The sequence below is a fragment of the Nannobrachium achirus genome (assembly GCF_963921795.1).
Source record: "Nannobrachium achirus genome assembly, chromosome: 15".
Classification (NCBI taxonomy): Eukaryota; Metazoa; Chordata; class Actinopteri; order Myctophiformes; family Myctophidae; genus Nannobrachium; species Nannobrachium achirus.
The window spans coordinates 5,072,663-5,091,912 of record NC_137822.1 but is presented as its reverse complement, the minus strand read 5'-3'; the positions used below and the strand labels follow the sequence as shown (position 1 = coordinate 5,091,912).

The window sequence follows — 19,250 nt, the reverse complement described above, 5'->3', positions numbered from 1 at the left end:
ATTTTTTAAGCAAACATTTGTAACTCATATCGGGGGTCCTTCACATGAAAAGGTTTGAGCACCACTGACATAGGTTTTTCAATAAACCTTAGAAGGATTTGAAATATTCAAAGACTTGCACAAATCTTCACGATTTTTCAAAAATGGCAGATCTACAAGTTTGTTGCACCGAGCTTGTATATCTGCTATTTTTCAATAGTTAAAGCACGTAATAATGCGTTGCCAGTCTAAATGGGTTATACCCATATAAGAACATTCGTGGGGGGCCCGCAGTGAATCCTTGTACCCAGGGCCCAGAATTTGGTGCGACACCCCTGGATATGCCCATATATGGAGATCTCTGTATATGTCAATGTTTGTCCCTTTTATGCCCATCATAGACTGTACTATGGTCTACTATTTTCGGTGTGACCACCAGTAACCACTGGGTGTCGCCAAAACACCCAACATAGAACCCCACCGCCACGGGAACAAAAACGAAAACAAGGATACGTCAGTGACGTCACGGACTATCAGAGTAGTCGCGTCCTAGCCACGGCGACGTGGTAGTACGTGGCACTGTGTGACGTCATCGAAAGGAGTCCAAGCTTCAAGGTAAGTTCAGTCTCTCTTCCCAGTTTATCATCTTTACCTTGTTACAATAGGCTACAGTACAGTAGCACAGTACAGTACACTGTGTGTGTGTGTGTGTGTGTGTGTGTGTGTGTGTGTGTGTGTGTGTGTGTGTGTGTGTGTGTGTGTGTGTGTGTGAGCTAATGTGCTTTAACAACATACTCTGTGTGTGTGTGTGTGTGTGTGTGTGTGTGTGTGTGTGTGTGCGCGCGCGCGTGCGTGCGTGCTGTGCAGTCAGTGTAACATTTCATACTGAGCTAATGTGCTTTAACAACATACAGCTCTCTCTCTCTCTCTCTCTGTGTGTGTGTGTGTGTGTGTGTGTGTGTGTGTGTGTGTGTGTTGTAGACATTGTACACCACACATAGAAATCATTCATTAATTTCCTTTCATATAGTGGGGCTCCACAATGTACATAATTATGTACATATCATGACAATATCATGTTCAACATACGGTACATGTTGCATAATACAGCTGAACTGCAATAAATGCTGTATTCCTGAGTCCATTGCTGCATCAAAAGTAATCAACAGACTACTATAATACTATAAAAACAAACATTGGCCAAATTGTCAGATAATACAAGAAAGAGACTATGTAATTTAGGTAGCATTGTACATTTTTATGTTATAATTTGTTAGGAAGTTTTGACTGAATACTTGGTCTTGAAGTGCTTGGTCTACCTGTTTTCTTAGACTATTTCTTTCCATTTGATGTATTGATGTTGATGTACTGATGTATTACCTTTCTTATTGCTAGTCGCTCTGGATTAAGAGCGTCTGCTAAATGCTTAAATTGTAGCAATTTCCATTGTCTGGGTTGAGTGTTCTATCTCTGCAGCCAACTTAAGGCAGACAGCATTCAACATATATACTTGTTTACTTATCGTGAGTCATATCATCATCATCATCATCATCACACAATATGTATGTAATTGCATGACACATGTTTTCCCAATATCGTGCACAGACAGACGAGGACATGATTGGAAATATGTCCAAGTTAATTTCCTGTTGCAGTTCTTTGTAAACATCAGTAACTGACAGTTCCGCTGATAAAGGTGTGTGCAAAACGCACATGATACAATCTGAACACAATTTCTGTAGATGGTTGATGTCATACACTTTCTTAGAAAAGAAACCCAATGAAAGTTCACCTGGTTGGACGTAGCGCGTGGAAGGAACACGTCATTCCGACTAGTTCCTTTCCCCTCCATCAGGCACCAGGATTACTGCATGTTTTTTGTGAGGGTACCTAGTACTACCCTAGGACAGTGGTTCTCAACATTTTCAGGCCACGACCCCCAAAATAATCATATTTGAACTGGGGACCCCCCACCCTGATGAGCACTAAGAGTTTAGGCATTACATTTTGTATATCACGCTCTATTGCAAGGCGTTGTGAGCATGTAGATCTGCTATTTTCACTCTACCTCCAATATTTGACAATTTGGCCAATGTTTAATTTGTCATTGTAGAGGTAGGTATTAAAAAATCCTTAAAGTGTCACTTTAGAAATGTGTAGATACCCTCTATACACTTAAACCGTATGTTGGTTTGTTTACTGTTGAGTGAGAAAACATTAAGTTAATCATCTGGGGACCCCCCAAAATAATTTGGGAACCCCCCCCTGCGGGTCACGACCCACAGGTTGAGAACCACTGCACTAGGAGACACGGGGAGAACATGCAAACTCCACACAGAAAGGCCCTATTGCCAACCCCACCCAGTTCAAATATGCCTGAGAAGGTTGAGAACCACTGATCTATGTGACTCCTCCTCTACCCTTCTACCCAGGATCTGAACCCAGTTTTCTGTGCAAGGGCGGAACATTTGTACCATTGAGCTGACAGAGCCGGCCTGCTTGCTCAGCGGAGATACTACAGTGGGCTGACGCCATGATGGAGGAGAGCGGAATCGAGACCCCCCCACCCACCGCCCCGACCCCGCCCCCTGGTGCGGCGGCCACTGGGAGCGCCCCTCCGCTCGCCATGGGTGTGCACGGTAAAACATTCATCATGTCAAGGACAGTTTACAGTTACAGTTTACAGTTTAGGCATTTAGCAGACGCTTTTAATCCAAAGCGACTTACAATAAGCAGATACAAAAACATCACAAGATAATATGTCAGTACATCAACAGCAATATAACAAGTGCAAATGGATATCTATCTAGAAAAAAACGCAATATAATCAAAGTTCTAAAAAACCTAAAAACAAATGCTAACTATCTTCATGTATGGTCATTGATTTTCTGTAGTGCTAAGGGTTTAGGTGGAGTCTGAAGAGGTGAGTCTTCAGTCCACGGCGAAAGCTAGCGAGTGAGTCCGTTGTTCTAAGTGTGACAGGGAGTTTATTCCACAACTTGGGGGCCAGGAGGGCAAACTGTCTCGGACGAGTGGATTTTTGCCCTGGAGTTTTTTGCGAGGGTTCTGTCAGCCTCCCTGTGTTGGCTGATCTAAGTGAACGGGTGGGGGTGTAGGCGTTTATCAGGTCTTGGAGGTATGGAGGAGCCATACCTTTGGCTGCTTTGAAGGTCAGCATCAGTGTTTTGTATTCAGTGCGGGCCGCAACCGGGAGCCAGTGGAGGCTGCGGAGAAGGGGAGAGACATGTGAGAACTTAGGCTGGTTGAAGACCAGTCGTGCCGCGGCGTTTTGGATCAGTTGGAGAGGTTTAAGTGCACATGCCGGGAGACCAGTGAGGAGAGAGTTACAATAGTCTAGTTTTGATATGACAGATGTCTGAATGAGGAGCTGGGCTGCCTCCTGGGTGACCCCCACGGACCCCCATCTGAAAAGCTTGTGGCGCCATAAGAGCAGATTTGTGTTGTTGAGAAATGGATGTTTACACAGCCCATGACTTTAATGCTTTTTAAAATATATATTTATATAAATATTGGTCCATAACACGGTTTTATACAGGTTTTAGCCTAAACAATCACTCAGATATTTTTAGTTTCATGTTCTGTCTGTCTCTAATTCCAAGCTGTTTCAGATGTAATACCAAAATGCCCTTTGTTGGCAATGAGGCGAGTCAATCCATTCAAGCCAATCTAGTACCACTTTACCTCATGGTTCCACCTCATATATACAGTATATAGTCTCAATAGAATATAGCCTCCCAAAATGTTGAATAAGTAACGAACCTTGATATGAAAAAGGTTGAAAAATATAGAGCTATTTAACACTTATTTCAAACCAAAAACATCACTTGCCCTACCTTTAACTGTGTTGTGGATCTTGCCTTGTTTGACGGAATCCCTCCCTTTTTCTCTGTCCTAGATCTGTCCAGTACCCTGTCCTGTGACGTCACTGCTGTCTCTAACGTCCCCCCCTCTGTCTCCAGCCCTGTCCTGCCCGGCCACTTCGCGGCCTCCCCGCCCCCTATGCCCGGCGTCCAGTCTCTGTCCCCTCTCGCCCCCCCGCCCATCGCCACCGTCCCGCTCACGTCCCATCTCGTCTCCCCGTCCGTCGCCACCGGCCCCCACGCGGGGGGGCCACACGGCCCCTTCTCGGCCCTCTCCATCGGGGCCCCGCCCCCCAGCCTCGTCGCGTCCGCCCCTCCGACGGGGCCCCCCAAAACCTTCTCCATGAGCGCGGGGTACGACATCACCAGGGGGCACGCCGGGCGCACGCCACAGAGCCCGCTGATGCCCACCATCGCCAACCCAAGCCAAATGTCAGGTAAGAACGAACTCTTCTTTATTAGTGGGATTTGAACCAATTGCAGACCAGGGCACAGAGTCCATACACTTGGATGAACAGGCCTTTAAGGTAACAAAAGCCCCATTTCCACTGTAGGGCCAACCCAGAACTAGAACCATAACTTTCCAGAATCAAGAACTTTCAAGAACCTGTGAAGTTCCTGGACCAAGTTCTGCTTATGTTTCCATATAACCAGAACTAACCGGGAAGGTCCCTAAAAAAGAGCAGCAGCGCTGCTGGCCCCGCCCATAGGTTCCCAGAACTCAAGTTTAGTTCTACCTCAGGAGCAGGACCTAAAAAAGGTTCCAGGAACCTCGTCTGAAACCGGGCCGTACGCAATGGAAACAAAACCAGAACCAAAAAAATAGGTTCAGGTTCCTGAAAGTTCTGGTTCCTCCTTGCAGTGGAAAAGGGGCTAAACACATTTAAAATTGTATACTTTAATGGAACACTTCATCCATTTTCAAACATATCTTCTTTTTTTTTTTGCAATTCTTTATTTAGGAAAAAGTATGTACATCCTGTCACAAAATTCCATCTATATATATATATATAACATTGGTAGAGGATGATCTTGTTGCAGAATAAAACTCTTCCTAAAGTACCATCCATTTCTTTTCTTTTTTTACAATTCACACAAACAAAAAACATAAAAAAGGGAAAAAAAAAAGAAATATGAACTATTTACATTGAGGACAGGGAAAACCATATCTTCTTATAATTGGTCCTAACTAAAGCTCGTTATAAGATGACACCATTTTTTCTTTCTGTCTACAATTTTACAATTTAATTTAGCAGACGCTATCAATCCAGAGCTCTTTACAATAAGCAAGGTAATATATCAGTACATCAACATCAATACATCAAATGGAAAGAAATAGTAGGCAAATCAAAGAAAACAGGTAGACCAAGCACCTATTCATGGGTTGCATTTGTAGTCCTACACCAGCCATTTTGAGGACCAACACAGGTGTTTTGATTAACGTAGAACATTGGTTCTATGCCAATCAGACAAATTGAACACCTGTTGGTCCTCAATATGGCCGGTTTAGGACTACAAATGCAACCCATGAATTCAGTAAAAAACTTTCTAACACTCTGTAACACTCTTCCTAACACTCTGGGGCAAAGAACCGGTTCGGGTTCTTCCTCCCGCCTATGGGATGGCAACTTTCTTGGAACCTTGGTTGGTTCTTGCAAACCAGCCGCGAACCATCTTTTACGGTTCGGAACCAACTCTGTTCTCGGTGGAAAAGCTCACCTCTGGTTCATCCCATAGGCTGGAGAAAGAACCAGAACCGGTTCTTTGCCGGTGGAAAATGCCCCTCTGCGTCACTCTGTATGTATTTCAGAGGAGGGCTGTGGACAGTTCAGAAACCTGCCTAGTCTACCAGTGTCTATCTCAGCATGCCAACTTTCCAGTAAGAGAAAGGCTGTTGTCTTTTAGTTCGTGGAATCTCTTCGATGATGCCAACGGTAGGCATGTTTCTGAACGGTCACCAGCCTTAAACAGTATCACCTATGGCTTGTCCACTTGTCCAGCAGGCTTGGTGTCCAACCCGTTGACCCAGCAGCCGGTGATGTCCGGAGGTTTGGACAGCTCACCCATCACCTTCCCAGAGAACCCCGAAGACCCCAGGATCTCTGCGGACCCCAACACAGGGGGTGGAATCTGGGGCTTCATCAAGGTAAAAGCACAGCGTCGGCGCTTTCTGACTGTTTAACAAAAAGTAAAGTGTTGCTTAGTTATTGCTTACATCAGTGGTTCTCAACCTCTTCAGGCCGTGACCCCCAAAATAATCATATTTTAACTGGGGACCCCCCACCCTGATGAGCACTAAGAGTTGAGTCATTACATTGTGTATAACACGGTTCTATTGTGAAAATAGCAGATCTACATGCTCACAACGCCTCGTTTTGCAAGGCGTTGTGAGCATGTAGATCGGTTATTTTCACAATTTCTGCCTCTAATGATTGAACAATTTGGCCTATGTTTAATTTGTCATTTTAAAGGTATTAAAAAGTCCTTAAATTGTCACTTTAGAAATGTGCAAAATAGCCTCTATACACTTGAACTTAAACTATGTTGGTTTGTTTACTGTTGAGTGATAAGACAATGTTGCACATTAAGTTAATCATCTGGGGACCCCCAAAAATTATTTGAGAACCGCTGGCTTACATAATCGTCTCTGTTGGGTGGAAACCTCGTATGTCCAAAGCTGTTACTTTTCAGGATTCAAATGGAAGAATAGCCAAAGCAGCAGACAAAACACCACGAGTTAGAACATGGAGATAAGAGGTTTCTGCCTGTCAGCAACGATATCATCTGACATAATGTCACATGTGTATTGTGTGTGTTTGCAGGGTGTGGCAGGCAACCCCATGGTGAAGACAGTCCTGGACAAGACCAAGCACTCTGTAGAGTCCATGATCACCACCCTGGACCCTGGCATGGCCCCCTACATCAGTAAGTACCACCCTGGATTAGTGTTGTCGCGATTAACTCATTCCCTGCCAGGCCCGATAGTCCCGAGATTATTCCAATGTCTTTCCCCGCCAGGCCCGATAGTCCCGAGAATTTAAAAAAAAAAAAAAAAAAAAATCAAAAAACTTTTTTTTCAAAAAAAAATTTTGACCCCAAAAAATGGAGTAGGCATGATAGCAATCGCGAAATTGCATGTTTAACCCCCATAGCAACCCCATCTTTCAAGCATGGCAGCAATTTTGGCAGCCATCTTTGTTAAACATAGTGGCTGTTATCTCATGAATGCCTGAACGGATTTTCCAATGTGTTAATGTGACCAAAGAAATCGTGATTTACGATATTATCGCGATAATCCAAAATATCCCCAACATCCATTATCCTAGGGCGGAACATTTGCCAAAAAATTGCCGATCTACAAGCTCACAGCTTGTAGATCGGCTATTTTTTGTCAAAGAGATTTGGTAGAGACTGAAAAAAAAGACTGTATCAAGTACATGTACGTATATTGTAAGTACATTTTACCAATAGAGGGTTTAATGTTGCGGATATGCAGCTCTGCAAATAAAAGGTGAATTGATCCCAGTGCAGGACGATTTCACGATAAATAAAATCTCCACGATACGATTATCGTATATCACGATAAACGATAATATCCCCACATTGACTGGCATTGTGAGCTTATAGATCGGCTTATTCTCTGCACGACGGTACGTTTAAGATCAGGGTAACATTGTGACCGTGTGTTTCCAGAGTCCGGCGGCGACGTGGACATCGTGGTGACCTCGGACAAAGAGGCCGTGGTGGACGCCGTGAGGGCGGCGTTCCAGGAAGTGTTTGGCATGGCGATGGTGACGGGAGACCCCGGGGTGTCCAACATCGCCCCCCAACCTGTGGGCTACGCTGCCGGTGTCAAGGTACTGTATGTCACTGGTTCTCAACCTGTGGGTCCGGGACCATTATTTAGGGGGGTCCCCAGATGATTAGCTTAATGTGAAACGTTGTTTTCTCTCTCAACAGTAAACAAACCAACATACAGTGCAAGTGTATCTGCACATTTCCAAAGTGACGATTTAAGGACTTTTATGACCCTTTTAATACTTCTGAAATAAAAAATAAACATTCTCCATATTGTCAAATATTAGAGGCAGAATTTTTTTAAATAGCCGATCTACATGCTCACAACACCTCGTGTTGCAAGGTGGTGTGAGCATGTAGATCTGCTATTTTCACAATAGAACCATGTTAGGTCTTCATCAGGCAAATAATCTATTACTAGTAGTAGTCAGGGGTGTGCACAGTATTTGAGGGATTGAATGTCCCTGAGGAGTCTCAGAAGTAATGTTGGAGAACCCAGACCGGTCTCCGTTGGGCAGAATTGTCACCATGGACGTCCAGTTGTGCAATACCTGTTGTATCCGTCTGTCTGTGTCCCGTGTCACATGGTGTGCCGTGTCCAGGTCAGTCAGTGATGTCAGTCATCTCCAAATTTGGTCACTTGTTTCATCATGTCAGACAGACATTGTTTGGGCATTGTTTCAGCGTGCAGCTGTTACCATGGTGGCGACACTTTTTTGGGCACGTACCTTTTTGGCGAAGCCCGAACTGGCGAACAGGGGAAATGTCCCCTACCGTAGCGATCTGGCGAAAAAAAAAGGGGAAAAAAAAACCTTCTGCATATTTTTCGTCTTTTTCGTTTAATCCTTCTGGACATGGCGTTTATCGTGCACGTTATAAATATAACGATTGCATTCACCACGGCTTCGTAACTCTCTTCGCGGCCACTCGCGCCTGCGGCGCTCGGGGGCGAAGAGCAGGACCAAGGTCCGCTGGCCTTCGCGCCGCTTGCAGTGTCGTGGACAACCGAGCGGCTCCGCCTGGAGCTGCGGCGTCATTTACAATAACGCCACGGGCAACAGGCGAGACCAATGCGCAAGCACTCAATAACTACGAAAAATGCCTTAAAACAGAGCCATGTTTAAGACAATAAAACGATGACTGTTTTTTCGCCAGATCGCTACGGTAGGGGACATGATGGCTGCTTAGATAGTCATGACAGGTGCTCAGGGGCGATACAGTAGACGTAAAGTTTTTAGAAAAAGAACCTGCGATCCAATGGAACCTTTTACTGTATGTTGGAGCTGGACATATTCAATACCCACAGACATGCAATGTAAAGCGACAGGACTCTATCTATGCAAGACCACAAGGGCATTTAAGCATCTATACTGTATCATGTTGTTGGTCTTACATGAAATAATACCTTTGTTATTGAATGCTCTTCCCGCGTGTGTGGACTATAGAATTACTTGGTTTTGCAAGTCAAGTGACACCGTTGACAGTTTTAAAACTGCCTGGTTCCAGAGGGCTCAAACAGGAATGGGAGATGCTGTAGGAAGGGCTGTCACGATTATGACATTTTACATGACGATTAATTGTCACTCAAATAATTGCGATTAACGATTTAATTGTGTTTTTGTCGTTGACAATTACATTTCTGTTTGGCTTGTAGGCTTTGAAGTATTATAAAAAGAAATCGCACCTGGTATCAAACACAACACACATGCGTATCTCCTTGTACAGTATGTGTCGTTCTGTCCGTGACATCAGCTGTGGGTCTCTGCGTACTAACTATGACGTTAGTCTCGCGTGACATTAGTATCGTACTACGGACATGGGGACCTACACACAAAGCCACACAAAGGAGCGGTTAGCACTGTCAAAAACAAATTAATTACCTTGTGTAATCAGTTCCTTTTTGTACACCACCATATTTGGGCGCGGCTGACCCGCGATTCCGTATTTGGGCATGGCTCACTTGTTGTGACCTCATCGCGATGATGCAAGCATCACTGCCGGCTAGCTTATTATAACCGACAGGGTTCTCAGTAACCCATCAAAATATACCTTGCCTTCTGTAATGTGAAGCGCCACGCTTCGGGAGCCCACCTTAAGAGAACCAAACATCCGTCATGGCTGCCGCCGTAGTGAGCGCCATCGGCTCCAACCTGGCCAAGAACCTCAGAGAGATCCGTCTCCATCTGTGCCAGAGCTCCGCCGCCAGCCGGGGAGCCAGGAACTTTGTGGAACAGCACTATGTGGCCTTGAAGAGAGCCAATCCGGGGCTCCCCATCCTGATCAGGGAGTGTTCCGGAGTCCAGGCCAAACTCTGGGCGAGATACGACTTTGGGAAAGAAAGCAGCGTCGCGCTGGACAACATGACAGCAGAGCAGGTCGCCCGGGCAATACAGACGGCGGTCCAGTCCAAACCCTGACCTCAACGGACGGATTCTCTCCCCTGAACCCTTTGGGATTGATGTGACATTGTCTGTTGTACTTATTGTTAACCCATTTAGGCCTAATTATTGAATGCTTTAACCCAGGGGTAGGCAACCTTAGGCACGGGTGCCAACAATGGCACAGGGGAGGGTGATCACTGGCACACTGGCAGAAGTATGAGAGAGAGGATTTTTATATTAAAATCAAATATTCTTTCAAACATGGTCAATTAAATTAAAGTCACCTAATTTGCAGCAAAAAATTACATCCTGCACATCATTTTACATTCATTAACATTCTGAACTTGACATGGGGAGGGAGTCGGGGACATAGGTGGGTTATAATTGCTCTAATGATCATTATAACAATGTCCTGACAATAAAAATATGTCCAAATGTGTCATTAAAATGTATATATTGACATGGCACATTGACTATCTACAAAATAAAAACATGGCACTTCATTTCAAAAAGGTTGCTGACCCCTGCTTTAACCAGTCAAAAATAGCAGATCTACAAGCTCGTATACAAGCTTGTATATCTGCTATTTTTCAATAGTTAAAGCATAAAATAATGATACACAATAATGTGTACCCGTTCTGAATAAAATAATGATACACAATAATGTGTACCCGTTCTGAATAAAATAATGATACACAATAATGTGTACCCGTTCTGAATAAAATAATGATACACAATAATGTGTACCCGTTCTGAATAAAATAATGATACACAATAATGTGTACCCGTTCTGAATAAAATAATGATACACAATAATGTGTACCCGTTCTGAATAAACCCAGTTCACAGTACTAACCCTCGCCCCTCCCACAAATAATAATTTTCATTAAGCGACCCGTGAAGCTTAGCCAATGTGACCCTGGCCATGCATACATACAGACGCGGTACAAACAGACAAAGCCAGATGTAGGAGTGGTTAGCGAGTCGCCACTCAATTAATCTACCTTATACACAGCCTCATTACTTGTGCCAGCAGAGCACGCACATACTTGTCTGGCTGTGTATCTACGTAGGTAGGTAGCTGTGTCTTTAAGCCTGTAGCCCAATCAGGGACCAGCATTTCTGGCAACGTCATCATTAACAGCCAATGGGGGAACAGCATTCCTGGTTTTGACAGTGGTGATGTCACTGGCATCGCCAGTGGTGAGCGCACCTCATGGCGCTCTCTGCTGGCGCACCAGTAGGCCATACATGGCCTACTTGTGCACAAAGAGCAAGTTGGCACCTCGACAGAGTGCAGTTCTAGTTCACATACTGTAGGCGCTATGACCACTCAGCCTTTTTCTACTATGGAGAGCTGTACATATTTAGTGGCTGCAATCAGAACTTCGTTGATCTGCGGAAATGAATTCTCCTAGAAGAAGGTTAACGTCCACGGTGAAAGTCCCAGGTCCGGGTAGGACCTGTAGAGTAGGCTATATGTGCTGTTCTTTGGAGAATACACTACACCCCATAACCTTTTCACGGTAGACTTGTACAATACCGGTATATCTTGGTATGAAGACATTGATTATGCAAGCTTGCAGTTATACTGTACGGTCTGGATGGTATTATGTACGGTCTGGACTGAACAGGACTCCCGCAATCACGTGGGAACTGGCAACCATGACTACCCGATGTGAACATGCAAATGTTTCTCCAAAGTTTTTGATGATTTTATAACAATCAAATCAAATGCAGATCAGCTCTGTTCACATTCTTTCATTTTCATGTGAGAAAGACGTTGTGTGATTGTGAGTCCCGTTCCTGACAATCTTTGCTGCATGTCTCTCCCCGTCTCTCTCTCCCTGTTTCCTGTTTGTCTCTACTGTAAACTATAAAGCCGAAACCCTCCCCCCTCCCCTGTAAAAATAAAAAATACAATCACGTTGTTACGCGTTGTACAGGCTTGTAGATCTGCTTTTTTCAGAGCGCAACACCCACCATAAAATGACTTAAAATGACTAGTTCTTCTGGATCTCTTCTCCACTTGTCCCTCATTTTAGTCTAGTTCTCATTTATTTTCAAATTCAATGTCTAGTCTTAGTTTTAGTCATCATAGCTTTATTAGTGCGATTGGACTTTATTCCATCCATCTTCCATCCCCTCCTAGATAAACTGTTTTTTTTTTGTTTTTTTTTTGTTTTTTTTGCCACTTGTATTGTCCAAGTGGCATGCACTTGGACAATACAGTATGTCAAATCAACCGGCTTCATCGGGAATCGATTCCTTGCATTTTGCTAAAAGATAAATTATATTGTAGTTCAATTTATATACATGTATTCATGAATTCATTTTTGTACATGGACTTTAATTAAAAAAAATAAAAAAACTTTTCCCAAATATGGAGATGACTGACATAATACTGTAGATGTCTGACATCATAGACCACATGAGACTCACACAGTATGTCCATATATGGGCATTCCAAGATATGGGCTTAATATTGATGACATCAACAATCTCCATATATGGGCATGAAAGGGACTGACAGAGATCTCCATATATGGCCATTCATTTATTAGTGAATAAAATGTCCGCAATGACTTGAATGGGGAAAGTTCTTCGTCATAGTCAAGGAAATGAACAGTGGCTGTCAGTCTTGTAAGCTTGTCTTGCCGTTGCCTGTTGGTCCACAGGGAGCTCAGGAGCGCATCAACAGCCTGCGGAGGACCAACGCCATCCACGCCAAGCAGCCTGTGGTGTCTGTGGAGAACTTCATCGCAGAGCTCTTCCCTGACAAGTGAGCAGAAACGCACACAGCTTTCATTAACCCATTTAGCCTAAAATTATTGAATGCTTTAACCAGTGAAAAATAGCAGATATACAAGCTCACAGCGCGGCACCGAGTGCCGCGCTGCGAGCTTGTAGATCTGCTATTTTTGAAAAAGTCATGAAAATGTGTGCAAATCTTTGAATATATGTATTTTCAAAGCGAATGTTTGTAACTCAAATTTTGCTTCTGGGTGGTCCTTGGAACTACATATTTTGAAATGGGGGTCCGTGGCCAAATAAATATCATTTTGGGGGTCCTTCACATGAAAAGGTTTGAGAACCACTGACATAGTAGTCTCTCAAGAACAGACTAACTGAGCTCCAGTTAAGTGAAAAGGACCTTTTCTTTGACGATAGCTGGCCAGATTGCTGACAAAGAAACATAGGTTTTTCAAAAAATCTTAGGAGGATTCAAAAGACACTTATAGAATCGGGTCAAAATTCTAATTTTCACGATTTTTCAAAAATAGCAGATCTACAAGCTCGCAGCGCGGCACCGAGTGCCGCGCTGTGAGCTTGTATATCTGCCATTTTTTTATATTTAAAGCATAAAATATTGCGTCATAATGTGTTCAGGCCTAAATGGGTTAAAAGCACTAGGAAATAGGAACCTTACCTTGGGTTGTCTATAAGACTAGTGATTGCGACCGTCAGGTCGCAGTTACTATCAAAACCTCGACCAGCTGTCCGTCAGTCTGTCAGTCAGTTTGTCACACGTCACACTCTTGCCCTGCTCAACAATTCTCAATTCTCACATGACCCTCTTCTAGCGCCACCATGAGGCCGATTCTTGCAAAACACATTTATGGACACAGCTCCTACAATTTTTGCCCTAAAATCACGCAAATCGGTACATAGTATGTCTACACTCATGTCATCAACATGGATCTGTCCCATTTAGCGCCACCTGGACGATTTTTTAAAACACTTTTTGGACACTGCTCCTACACATTTTGCCCTAAAATCACGCTGCGACCCCCGATTAGGGAGTCTTACTGGTTCTCAATCTCAAATACAGTATTTTCATCTCGAGAATGAAAATGTTCAAACAATGGAAACAAGTCCCCAGGGTCTTTCTTGTGTTATCCTTTTAGCCTAAATGTCTGACTGTACCACGTGCTGTTTACATTTTTGACGAAAAAAAATAAAAAAGGTCAGACAGGTTTGGAAGGCCTTTGTACAAACGGCGTACAAGGTCTACGTTTCCCAAGCTTAGTACGTCCAAATCGGCGTTGTAAGTTGTTCTGTCTCCCTCCTCCCACACAGGTGGTTTGACATGGGCTGTTTGATCCTGGAGGATCCGGGCCTGGGCGTTTACATTGAGACCTTCACACAGACCACTGCTGTAGCCCTGGAATACATTCAACAGGTAAAATATCCACACAGACCACTGCTGTAGCCCTGGAATACATTCAACAGGTAAAATATCCACACAGACCAAGTGCTGTAGCATTGGAATACATTCATTAGGTACATACAGTATTCATACTCTACAGAGCAGTGTTTCCCCTATATGAATGAAGGAGTGGCGGGCCATCACGCCTTAACTGCCACGGTATGATTTTTTTTCTGTTTTCTTTTTCTTTTAAGTTTTTTGTAGTTTTTTTTTTAGCGCGGAATTTAATTTCACAATAAGGTGACGCTCATTCTCTCGGTTATTCACCGTTGGATGGAGATGTATAGCGCTCCTCGGCTAAACACTGTTGGACAGAGCAAAATAGCACGCAGTCTTACGCATCGAGCACCTGGCTTTGTGGGACGGACAGACGGACGGACATACACACAAAGCCAGAAGTAGAAGCGGTTAGCACCGCTCAAAAAATTTGAGTACTTTTCCTTCCACTGCTTTCATAGCAGTGTTGATTTTGTTGACTAAAACTATGACGAAAAATGTTTGTCGACTGCATTTGATGACTAAAACTAAGACTAAATATATTGACAATTTCGTCAAAATAAAACTAGACTCAAACGTTAGGGAGGGACTAGTGCTGAAGAGAGTCATTTTATGTTTGGTTGCTCTCAGGTGTTGCGAGCTGAAAATAGCAGATCTACACGCTCACAACGCGTCGCAGCGCGACGCGTTGTGAGCTTGTAGATCAGCTATTTTCAGGGCACACAACCAAGTGTAAAATCAGTCATTACGATGCCATCAAGGCCTGCCAAAATACATTTTAGTTGACTAAATCAACTGTAGATTTAGTTGCCTAAAATCTTATGATATTTAGTCGACAAAAATTAGACTAAAACTAAAACTTTTCAGGCGACTAAATTATGACAAAAATGAAATGTAATTTTATTCAAAAGACTATGACTAAAACAAAATCAGAATTTGCTGTCAAAAACAACACTGTTTCATAGTAGCACATCTCCACGTAGTTTTTGAGCGGTGGTCACAACACTCCTATACGTGGCGGTGTGTGTGGGTATGTATGTCTGTCTGTATGCGTGTCTGTAGCCTGCAGGACCTTTTATGACCACACATGTTAAGGGAGGGGCGCTGTTGTTCAGGATAGACCAGGCACACTCACACACAAACGTTCAGGTCAGGCCAGCTGCGCGCACGCACACACACACACACACACACACACACACACACACACACACACACACACACACACACACACACACACACACACACACACACACACACACACACACACACACACTCTCTCTCTCTCTCTCTCTCTCTATTGGTGAGCAAGTGTGGCTCGCTCACTCTCACTCACTCACTCACTCACTCAATTCAATTCAATTCAATTTAAAAATTCAATTCAATTCAAAAATTTAATTTAATTGAATTCAAACAAACACACACACACACACACACACACACACACACACACACACACACACACACACACAGGGGGAAGGGTGGGTCAGCAAGGTCCCCCCCCCCCCCCCCCCCCCAAAAAAAAAAACAAAAACACACACACAGGGGGCACACACACGCACGCACACACTCACTCACTCAGGCACACACTCTTTTCTTTTTTCTTTTTGTCTAGGCTCAGTCCATGACGCCGGCCGACTACAGCCTGCGCTGGTCGGGCCTGCAGGTGACGGTGGGCGAGGTGCTGGAGCGCAACCTGCCCAACGTGAGCCGGGCCGACTGGCAGCGCGCCATCACGGGCATGAGCCACGCGCAGATGGTGCGCAGCGCCGCCACGGCGCTGGCGGGCATGTACAAGCAGCAGCTGTCCTCCAGGGGGGGCCAGTGAGATAACGCTAAACCACGCTTTACATAATATGACGATGTTCGGATTGAAGCGGGGACGGGACGGGACGACGGGATCGCTCCCCCCCCCCCACGGTCAGCGTAATGAAAAAGCCAAATGCACATTTTTGTCGCAGAGGTGTTTAATTTGTGTCTTCGGAGCGATGAAGGCTTCAGGGCCTGACGTGAGTTGACCGCTTAAAGGTGGTGCAAGTGATATTGATTTGTGTTAAAATAAGTGTTGAATAGCTCTATATTCTGGTATTGATCGTTGCTATCGAGTGTTTGTTCAGTAACAGGGACAATGTTACCGGTTACTCTCCGTCAGTCCTATAGCAATGAGTACTCTCAGAAATATAGAACTATTTCAAACTTATTTGAACAGAGAAAATATATAACCTAAACCATGTTTAAGCCCTATAAAAAAATAAGAAAAATCTAAATTTGTCAAAGAATTGCAGATGTATAACCTCACAGAATTTTGCATTGTGAGCTTTTCGATAGGCTATTTTTTGGAGAATCTTTAAAAGATTCGTGAAATGTTTGGGACATGCCCAACGACATGCCCAAAATAGGGCTGTCGGAGTTAATGTGGTCAATTAAACCCATTTAGGCCTGAACACATTATGACGCAATATTTTATGCTTTAAATATAAAAAAACAGCAGATATACAAGCTCACAGCGCGGCACCGAGTGCCGCGCTGCGAGCTTGTAGATCTGCTATTTTTGAAAAATCGTGAAAATTAGAATTTTGACCCGATTCTATAAGTGTCTTGAAAAACCCTATGTTTCTGTGTCAGCAATCTGGCCAGCCATCGTCAAAGAAAAGGTCCTTTTCACTTAACTGGAGCTCAGTTAGTCTGTTCTTGAGAGACTACTATGTCAGTGTGCTCAAACCTTTTCATGTGAAGGACCCCCAAAATGATATTTATTTGGCCACGGACCCCCATTTCAAAATATCTAGTTCCAGGGACCACCCAGAAGCAAAATTTGAGTTAAACGTTCGCTTTGAAAATACATATATTCAAAGATTTGCACACATTTTCACGACTTTTTCAAAAATAGCAGATCTACAAGCTCGCAGCGCGGCACTCGGTGCCACGCTGTGAGCTTGTATATCTGCTATTTTTCACTGGTTAAAGCATTCAATAATTCTAGGCCTAAATGGGTTAAACGCCATCAGACACCAACATTGAGTTCATTCCTGCCAATACCCGAGCAAGCACAAAGACATCACTCGATAATTTATCTAAAACATGATAACATTTTGTGTGGTGGTGGAGAGTGATATCCTGAACAGTGCTGAGCGATTAACCCAAATGACACATTTTATTTTCGGTTGTCTAAACTGTGTTGTAAAGATCGGTTCAATTGTTAGGAAGATTAAGATCTGGTTCATGCTGTGTTCTCCGAGCTCTGTGTATGACATGCAGTGTGTACTATTGACTGTAGAGGGCAGTATAGGGATAGCATTTTGTAGAGTCTAGCTAGCCTGACAGAAATATAGTATTGTCACTGTTGGGTGGAAACCTTGTATGTCCAAAACGGTTGCTTTTAAGATAATGGAAAAAATATATATATTCTGTGTTCCAATGGATTCAATGTATAATTTAGTCACACGCTCTTGTTAATATTTTTTCTTTGGTCCAATATTTATTAAAACCCATAGACAGACTTAAACACTTTTCAACCTGGGCCTCTCTATGTTGACCTTGGCATTATCGGCAAAAACCTGAAACTCCCATGTAGCGAAAATACAATCTAGAGTAAGCTCTTTTTTTGCTACGTTTTTTTTGCTACTTTTACATGGCACTACGATGAAGCATAACAGGATATTAATCTAATCTATACAAAATATATTGTGTGTATATATATATATATATATATATATATATATAAATATCTATTAGTTTGGAAAGCTGTCAGTGCATTCATAACATAAAACCTACTCAACAACAGTGGAAAAACAGTAATCGCTCGGCACTGCAGCGCATCGCGGCCTGTAAAATATTGTATTATTAATTTGTCCAATATTTCCGTCATAAGGTAACTTTCTGTGCTAATGAATGCTGATTGCGTATGGAAGGACTGAAGGATTATTTTCCTCAGTTAATTGTAGCTGCGGTTGTTTTTATGTCTTGGTGTCATATGACATATCTCACTTTTAACTTATTTTGAAGTACCAACATTATCCTTGTATTTGGTGTCACATGTCTGTTTGCCAAACGTTTGTACCTTTCCGCCACTGAATAGTTAGAATGGCCTGAAGTGTGAGGTCGTTTTCTCGCAGTTATGAAGAAATGATATCTTGGAAATATGAGATATATTGTTTTTGTTTTGTTATTTGTTTAGTTTTTGTTGTTAATGGAAATCAGGAATTTATATCCCAGATTTTTTTTTTCCCAAGTTTTGGCTTCATATGAGAATTCTAAGGTTTTTGATTGTTTGTTTACTTGGAAGTCACAATCGCAGGGAAAACGACTCCCAATTCAGGCATTTTGAATGTCATTCCCAGGCAAATAGGCTTCCATACATTGATTTGGAAGGCAATGCATTTGTCCTGATTCACAGGGGTTGGCACTAACGGTTGTCTGATTGCCTGGGGCACGTAAAAAAAAGAAAGAAAAAGAAATACAAGTGGAGTTTACGTTCTGGTTGCCCAAACGGGCAAGTGACCTTTTGCTGGGTTGTTTTTCTTTGTTCCTACTATTCTCACATGAGGTATATCTGTCCATCAGAGTTGTTTTTCTTTGTTCCTACTATTCTCACATGAGGTATATCTGTCCATCAGAGTGCTCTCTCATTCTCTCTCCCTCTTACTCTGCTGGTTTTGTTGTTGTCCAGAACGGATATTGTGTCAAACTCCCAATGTCTCCTCCCAATGTTTGGTCCTCACTAATTTTCTGTTCACTCTGTCTCATAGGAGGGCTGTGGACAGTTCAGATACCTCACACTAATGACATCCTCAGTGCTAAAGTAATCTCCAACAAGATTTCAAACAAACCTTTTTTTTTTTTTTTTCCTTTTTTTTTCCTTTTTTAATTCAAGTATGGATTCTATTTCAGCATGCTAACTAACTTTCCAGCAAGAGAAAGACTAGTTTCTATTTGGGAGAGTATTTTTTGCAGGTCTTTAAGTCTGAGTATCAAAAAAAGCAACTGGGTTAAGCACCGTTGGTCCGA

The 19,250-nt window shown here is 43.2% G+C and overlaps 2 protein-coding genes across 3 annotated transcripts; both read left to right on the top strand.

The window, feature by feature from the left end:
- Nucleotides 1-572: 572 nt before the first annotated feature.
- prrc1 (proline-rich coiled-coil 1) lies at nt 573-16,676 on the top strand. Of its 2 annotated transcripts, none has more exons than XM_080742627.1 (9): nt 573-594; nt 2,412-2,618; nt 3,896-4,297; nt 5,864-6,006; nt 6,683-6,785; nt 7,554-7,717; nt 12,718-12,821; nt 14,120-14,222; nt 15,859-16,676. In XM_080742627.1, exons 2-9 carry the CDS (start codon nt 2,513-2,515, stop codon nt 16,069-16,071), a joined length of 1,338 nt encoding a protein of 445 aa, XP_080598753.1. In that variant the 5' UTR covers nt 573-594; nt 2,412-2,512; the 3' UTR covers nt 16,072-16,676. The 2 variants fall into 2 exon arrangements, with proteins under 2 accessions (XP_080598753.1, XP_080598752.1); XM_080742626.1 differs by having other exon boundaries at nt 5,861-6,006.
- On the top strand, nt 9,773-10,075 carry LOC308299374 (NADH dehydrogenase [ubiquinone] 1 alpha subcomplex subunit 2-like; the record flags this gene model as incomplete). Its single annotated transcript, XM_080743149.1, has 1 exon — nt 9,773-10,075. One exon carries the CDS (start codon nt 9,773-9,775, stop codon nt 10,073-10,075), a length of 303 nt encoding a protein of 100 aa, XP_080599275.1.
- Nucleotides 16,677-19,250: the final 2,574 nt, after the last annotated feature.

Excerpts from the sequence above, each read along its gene's own strand:
- prrc1 (XM_080742626.1), top strand. The coding sequence starts at position 2,513 with ATGATGGAGGAGAGCGGAATCGAGACCCCCCCACCCACCGCCCCGACC. Across the intron at positions 2,619-3,895 it reads GCTCGCCATGGGTGTGCACG|ATCTGTCCAGTACCCTGTCC; the intron begins GTAAAACATTCA and ends TCTCTGTCCTAG. Across the intron at positions 14,223-15,858 it reads CCCTGGAATACATTCAACAG|GCTCAGTCCATGACGCCGGC; the intron begins GTAAAATATCCA and ends CTTTTTGTCTAG.